General features: G+C 48.4%; 1 protein-coding gene and 2 non-coding genes across 6 annotated transcripts in view; 1 reads left to right on the forward strand and 2 right to left on the reverse strand.

Moving 5' to 3' along the window:
- MED16 (mediator complex subunit 16) overlaps positions 1-5,376 on the reverse strand; it is a 20,928-nt gene extending 15,552 nt beyond the window's left edge. The window contains exons 1-3 of one of the 4 annotated variants that reach the window (XM_044453468.1): positions 5,314-5,376; positions 3,936-4,120; positions 2,483-2,590 (exon numbers count right to left, since the gene is read on the reverse strand). In XM_044453468.1, the coding sequence (XP_044309403.1) occupies positions 2,483-2,590; positions 3,936-4,120; positions 5,314-5,372 (352 nt within the window). In that variant the 5' untranslated portion in view covers positions 5,373-5,376. Of the gene's footprint in view, positions 1-2,482; positions 2,591-3,935; positions 4,206-4,675; positions 4,975-5,129; positions 5,176-5,313 lie in introns of those variants that run through there. The other 3 variants (XM_044453469.1, XM_044453466.1, XM_044453467.1) reach the window with 3 other exon arrangements.
- A 265-nt stretch (positions 5,377-5,641) lies between these two features.
- Positions 5,642-5,748, forward strand: LOC123035401. The gene has a single exon (XR_006416925.1). It is a non-coding gene; the product is annotated as a U6 spliceosomal RNA (small nuclear RNA).
- A 1,157-nt stretch (positions 5,749-6,905) lies between these two features.
- Positions 6,906-7,012, reverse strand: LOC123035402. Its single transcript, XR_006416926.1, has one exon. It is a non-coding gene; the product is annotated as a U6 spliceosomal RNA (small nuclear RNA).
- Positions 7,013-7,389: the final 377 nt, after the last annotated feature.

A 7,389-nucleotide genomic window follows, 5' to 3' on the forward strand; every position in this document is an offset into this window, starting at 1 on the left:
TGCTTCATCGCCCGCAATTCAGGTGTATACCAAGGGGAAGAGCGGGCGATGAAGCAGGTTGGGAGACGGCTAGAGCATAGGTGGAGGAAATCACGGGATGAATCTGACCGAACACACTTGAGAGCCCATTATCGGGCCTGTGCTGTGGCGGTGAGGGCGGCGAAAAAGAAATTCTTTTCCGTTTCCATTGGCTCCTCACAATGCCGTTCGGCGGAGCTTTTTCGAGTGGTGCAAGGCCTGGTTCGTCCAGGTCCTAAGAAAAATCCGGTTCCACCCTCGAAGGCCCGCTGTGACGACTTTGCCAAGCATTTCGGGGAGAAAATCGCTCAGATTCGTCACAAGCTGGACTCTACTAGTGACTCAGAGGTTTCTGGGGAGATACCAATGCTGCCATCTGGTCCAAAATTAATGGATGAATTTCAGTTATTGCGGCCCGATGATGTGGACAAGGTGCTTGGACGAGTACGTCCCACCACTTGCCTATTGGACCCTTGCCCGTCTTGGTTAATAAATAATTCCAAGCTCGGGATTGGGATCTGGATCTTGGAAGTGGTTAACGCTTTTCTGAGGGAGGGTCGGGTGCCTGCCCCTTTAAAGGAGGCAGTAGTCCGACCGGTCCTGAAGAAAGCGTCACTGGATCCAGAGATGGCCACTAATTATAGACCAGTGGCCATCATCCCGTTTCTGGGCAAGGTGTTGGAGCGGGTGGTGGCGGGACAACTCCAAGCTCTCTTGGATGAAACTGATTATCTGGACCCATTTCAGTCCGGCTTCAGACCCGGGTACGGTACTGAATCTGTCTTGGTCGCCCTGTACAATGACCTGTGCAGGGAGAAGGACAGGGGGAGTGCGTCCCTGTTGGTTCTTCTGGACCTCTCAGCAGCTTTCGATACCATCGACCAGGGAATCCTTCTGGATAGGCTAGCGGGATTGGGGGCCGGAGGCACTGCTTTGCAGTGGTTCCGCTCCTATCTCAACGGCCGTTTCCAGAAGGTGGTGCTGGGGGACTGTGGCTCTGCGCCATGGCAGCTATGCCATGGAGTCCCGCAGGGCTCTATTTTGTCCCCTTTGCTGTTTAACATCTACATGAAACCGCTGGGAGAGGTCAGCAGGAGGTGTGGGCTGCGGAATCATCAGTACGCTGATGATACCCAGCTCTACCTCTCGTTTTCAACCAATCCAGGTGAGGCGGTGGCTGTGCTGAACCAGTGCCTGGCCGAGGTAATGGGATGGATGAGGGCCAATAAACTGAAGCTCAATCCAGACAAGACGGAGGTCCTGTTGGTTGGCAGATCGGGCTTCAGTGAGGGTGAATTGAACCTTGTCCTGAATGGGGTTGCACTCCCTCCTAGGGACAAGGTCCGCAGCTTGGGAGTGCTCCTCGACCCAGAGCTTTCATTGGAAGCTCAGGTGACAGCGGTGGCGAGGAGCGCCTTCCTTCAGCTTCGGCTGATCTATCAGCTGCGCCCCTACCTGGAGAACGACTGCCTGGCGACAGTGACACACGCGCTGGTGACTTCCCGCCTTGACTTCTGTAATGCGCTCTACGTGGGGCTACCCTTGAAGACGGTCCGGATACTTCAATTGGTTCAAAATAGAGCTGCCAGGCTGCTGACGGGGACTGGTTGTTATGTTCACATGACTCCAGTTCTCCATCAGCTTCAATGGCTTCCCATTGAAGTTCGGGACCAATTCAAGGTGTTGGTGATGACCTATAAGGCCCTAAACGGCTTGGGTCCTGGTTACCTGAAGGAGCGCTTACGTCCATATATGCCCGCCCACCCCGAGATCAGCAGGAGAGGCCCTTCTCCGGGAACCTTTCGTGAAGGAAATTAGGAGGGTAGGTACTCGGAGAAGGGCTTTCTCTGCGGTGGCGCCCAATCTATGGAATGCGCTTCCCAGAGAGGTCCGCCTGGTGCCGACGTTATTTGTTTTTCGGTGCCAGGCGAAGACCTTTTTATTCAAAAATCATTTTAACTGTTAATACTATTTATTTATTTTATTCTTCGGCCAGGGTGACTTATTTTATATTGTTAACCTGTTTTATATTTTTACTGTATAATATTTCAATTGATATATTTGTGAGCTGCCCCGAGGCTTCGGCGAACGGGGCGGCATACAAATTTTCTAAATAAAACAAACAAAGAAATATTTTAGCTTAGAACTCCCAGGAAAGGCTTTCTGGAAGGAAGAGGAGAGCATAAAAAGCCAAGAATTCATCCAGTGATATGGAGGGGACTGTGAAATGCTCACTCAGGGACCCCAGAAGGACTGTAGCTGGGTCCTGCGATTCTCCCTCCTTGCAGCAGAAGCACTCAGCTTTGCCTGATGGGACAAGGGTTGAGCGGAGAGCTATTGGGAACTTTGGGAATCTGCGGAGGAGAGAACCCTTCCCCAGCCAGCCCTTCTCCCTCGCCTCCCTCGGGGCCTCCCGCACCGGAACTGTCCCACCGCACAGAGCAGCCGCATCACACCCTCTCACCTGACTGGTCCCACTCCAAGCAGGTGACAATTTCAACATGTCCCGTGTCAATGGAGCAGACATCCCAGGGGTGCTCTGTGTCGAGGATGTGGATCATGTGGGTGAGATCTAAGGAGGGAAACCGGAGAAAGAAAGGGCCGAAATGAACGCCCAAAAGAAGGAACAAAGGCACACACCGCAAGGATGAGTGGCTGCCAGAGATGCCGTCCTGAGCAGAGGGGGCAAAACTGGCCTTTGGCAGCATAAACGAGCCCTCCCCAACTTGATGCCCTCCAAATATACTGGACTACAGCTCCCATGATCCTTAGCCAGCTTGGTTATTCCACGGGGGACAGTTTCCTAGTAAGATTCAGAAGACGCCCACAAAGAAATGCATGAAGACTTGGGCATATACCGTGTTTCCCCGATAATAAGACCGGGTCTTATATTAATTTCTGCTCCAAAAGATGCATTAGGGCAAGGGTCCTCAAACTAAGGCCCATGGGCCAGATCCAGCCCACCATGCCCTTTTAACCGGCCCACCCCACAGGTTTTGCACCCAATGGGCGTGCGTGCAGCTTGCTCGCGAGGAGGTCGTTTTGGATTCAATCGGAGAAAATGAGCTCCTCACGAGCAAGCTGGCACCTCGCCCTGCGCAACCCCCCCCACCTCGCCTCGCCCTTGGCCACCGCTGGCAACTGGCCCCCTGTGCAGGAAGTTTGAGGACTCCTGATCTAGGGCTTATTTTCAGGTGATGCCTTATTTTTTCATGTACAACAATCTACATTTATCCATTCATTCATGTACAAAAATCTACATTTATTCAAATACAGTCATGTCATCTTCTGGAACACTGTCCTAACTCACCAAACCCCAAATTGTGTTGCAACAGACATACTAAGTGTGTCCGTCTGGCTGACGATCTTAACTGGGGCTTATTTTGGGGGTAGGGCTTATATTACGAGTATCCTGAAAAATCGTGCTAGGGCTTATTTTCCAGTTATTTTCAGGGAAACAGGGTATCACAACAAGCAACCCTGTGTAGTTATCACGGTTCTTTATCGTGATCAGCCAGACTATGTCACAGGGTTGTTGTGGTGAGGATAAAGTGGAGAGCTGGATAGCTCAGTACGCTGCCTTGAGTTCTGCCCAAAAGTGGAAGATAAATGCAGTATAATAATAATTTTCATTGGGTGGGCAGTCTTTTTCTCCTGGCACTTTGTGTCTTCAAACCATGTTTCCTGTCTTGCTGCCAAAAAAGGGGTAAAGATTATTAAAAGAGTATTTTATTTGCTAATATTATTTATTGATTTTACATCTTTGTCCAGGACGTCTTCAATTATATTGTTTTTATATTGTTATTATTTATTCATTGTTGTGAGCCACCCCAAGGCTTCGGCGAATGGGGCGGCATAGCAGCTTTCTAAATAAATAAATACCTCGGCAGGCAGACCAACCGCCCATACGAAATTACCTTTTTCCTCTTCATTTTTCAGGTCAGTGGTGAAAGCAATAAGGTTGCGACAGGACCAGGCACAGACCAGTGGGATGGATGGGCAGTAGTTATTCTTGGGGCGCTTCTCCCATTCGCAGACGTATCCTAGATCCATCGCATCTCCCCGGGATGAGCCGCACGGGGACACTCTCCAGATGCAATCTCTGCTTGGAATCAAAGAAACATCACTGATGAACGAAGTCGTTATGCTAACCTGGTACCCTCCGTGCATTTTGGGGCAAAAATTCTATAAGGCTCTAGTCAATGCAGGGTCTATATCCTTGTTACCCAACATGCAAGTACGATTTAACCAGGAAACTCATGGGACATCCCAACACCATTTTTATGGCATTTAAGGTGCGATCCTATGAAGTTTAGGATCACGGGAAAAGGATCCGCAGGGAGCTGTAGGCCTTTTTTTCTTTAATTTGCCTGGGATAGCACCCTTAGCTTTTCCTGCTTTGCTTCTCTGAGCATTTTGAACATGCTACCTGCAACCTTGTCTAACTACTGATATTGCTATGCTTGTCTTTAAGCTAATATGATTTTCAGGTTGAAAACTGGATCTGGCTGATTTGATAAAACCTTGGGTGGTGGTCTTTGAACTGGTCTTACTTTATTGTTATTATTATTAATTTATTTTTATGTCCTGCTTTTTTCTTTAAAAATAAAAGTGGCTTATATCACTGCCTTATCCCAACTTTAGCCTTAATCGCAACCTGAATCCAGACTCATGGTATGGTCCTCCTTCGTATGATGATTTCTGGAGATTGCAAGTGGTTGGCCAAGAAGGGAGTATGCGAAGCTCTGCAGCCATGTTTTTGCATGTTTTTTCACGTGTCTGCATGCACATCGACACAACGCGAGCTGCATTTGCAAACCATTTTGGCAGCTATGGTGCTTTATCCGCACATGCTTTCTCTCAACCCTGGAGAGATTCCAGTGTTGCAAACCAGTTCAAACAAACGACAATCGGGATCTATAAAGGATGAACATTGCATGGTTTTCCTCCATCGGAATGCTAGGAAAACTCATCACCACTACGACCAATAGCTTCGAGGCCAATTTAGCATCCACTTGCATTTATAACTTCTGTGCAAGAATGCAGCTGTGCTCTCCTTCCTCTTCCCCCCGCCGCCACAAATGAACTCCTTCCATAGCTTTCCTACTTACCCAGCACCCTTCCAGCTGCCCTACCTCCCTGCGCCTGCGCAGGCTGCCTTTGGCATGCTAAGGACACCCTCCTCTACTGCTGTCTAAGTGAGTGCCTGATAAAAGTGCCCAAACAAAAATAAAGTTAACTACATGACCCTCCTGAGAAGTATACTTCTTCTTGGGTAAAAACTATCCCACTTACTGGGGCGGATTCAAATGTCCGTTTCTTTTTGGGTAGTTTAATAGACAGATGGCTTGCATGGGAGGACCCTGAAAAGTCCTGCTAATCTAATCCTAACATAGGAAAGTGCTGATTTGCATACGCAGATTCCCGTCGTGCTGTGCAAGGCGTATGGAAGAATAAAAAGCTTGCCAATTTACCCTGAAACTAATTTATTCCAGGAAGAGACGACGAGTACGTGTGGAATAGCTTGAAGAAATTGATAAGTTAGGTTCATCAGTATCTACCATGACTTTAGCAGTGTAATTAGCGGAAGGGTTTAAAGGAGAAGCGTGTTAGGGCTAAGTTTGTGCTCGCTTCGGCAGCACATATACTAAAATTGGAACGATACAGAGAAGATTAGCATGGCCCCTGCGCAAGGATGACACGCAAATTCGTGAAGCGTTCCATATTTTTTCTCGTGTAGCAAAAATCTCCTTGCCAGTTCACCAACCCGTCCAGACTGTCCACCTTCCCGGCATCAATGAACAATTTCTGTCCTCGTCCTTTTTATTCCACCCTTTATAAATCTCAAAGCATAAGGGATTGCATACAAAAGTTTTAAATAAACAAATCGATTATTAGCAAAACCTAGTACTATCACTTGCTTTTTAATCCCTTTCCTTGCTTTTCAGGCAAGCTTTCAAGTTATCTTTAACCAAAAGTTGCAGATTGACTGATCCGTGCACCCAGAAGTGCTTCAGAAGCAAAAGACAAAAAATAGAATATGAAACATGCAGCCTTGCGTCCAGTTTTAAACTCTTAGGGCAGAGATGCCTAGTCTTACACACTGGAAATGTCGAGGCACACGGAATAATATTGTTTAAAAACACGATCTGAAATATTGCCTAAAATATTAAAATACTGTTTTAAAATATTATTTAAAATAGTTGACATTTAGGGTGTTTATTTAATAAACATAGGGTGTCCCGCCCAAACAATATTTTAAATAATATTTTAAGAGTTATTTAAAATGTTTAATGTTTAAACTATCTTAATCAATATTCCAACTTTGTTTAAAATATTAAACGATATTTTTAAAGACCCATTAATTGATGTGCATGGACATATTAAAAGCAAAGACATATTAAGGCAATATTCTTATATTGCCTTTGAATTGCAAGAATTCATAATTGTTGACAACCACGTCCCCGGATTATGATTACAGTAACAGGGATTGATTGATTGATTGATTGATTGAAGCAGCGGCACTGAAAGGAATTAAGAGGCTGCCGTTGCTTACTCAGAATTGCGGGGAGCGCTTTTCAGAGGCTGGAAAAGGGGCCGCGTTTTAGGACCCTTCCCGAGCAAAAATTAAAGAGCCCAGAAAGTGCATCGATTGCGCTCCGAATTATGTTCGCGGGAACAAGAGCGGCGTCGCGCCCGAAGTCCCGCACATCCGAACCGCTCCGGGCTATGCGTGGCCGATAGGTCTCTTTGCAAGCTCGCCGGGTTTGCAAACGCGCCGTGCAAGCTCGCCGGGTTTGCAAAGCGCTCCTTGCAAGCTCGCCGGGTTTGCAAACGCGCCGTGCAAGCTCGCCAGTTCTGCGGGAAAAAAGTCGGTTCGGGGGCTGCAAAATATGGAACGCTTCACGAATTTGCGTGTCATCCTTGCGCAGGGGCCATGCTAATCTTCTCTGTATCGTTCCAATTTTAGTATATGTGCTGCCGAAGCGAGCACAAACTCGCCGCTTCTCCGGAGACTACTTAAACCCACTGCGGAAAAGTACTTGCAAGTTAGAGCCGACAGTTCGTAATTTAGAGGAAGGCTGTCCGAAGTTTACCGAGAGAATTACGCCGGCGCTTTTCGGCCCCCGAACCCCGAATGCGCGATTTGCCCGCCCCGTCCAAGCGCTCTTTTGGCTTTTGCCCCTTTGCCAAGCGGGTAGCCACTATGCAGATTCGGGAGCCGCGGCGCCGCCCAGGCGCTGTCCCGGGACAGCCGGTCCACCGCCGCCGCCGGGCGCGCCCCCTCGGCCCGCAGAGCGGGAGCGGAGCCAGCGGCGCGCCGATGGACGCGCATCGCGGCGCCCGAGCCAGCGCCCGCCTGCCTGCCTG

This window comes from Varanus komodoensis, unplaced genomic scaffold (genome assembly GCF_004798865.1).
Source record: "Varanus komodoensis strain SLA01 unplaced genomic scaffold, ASM479886v1 scaffold79, whole genome shotgun sequence".
Lineage (NCBI taxonomy): Eukaryota > Metazoa > Chordata > Lepidosauria > Squamata > Varanidae > Varanus > Varanus komodoensis.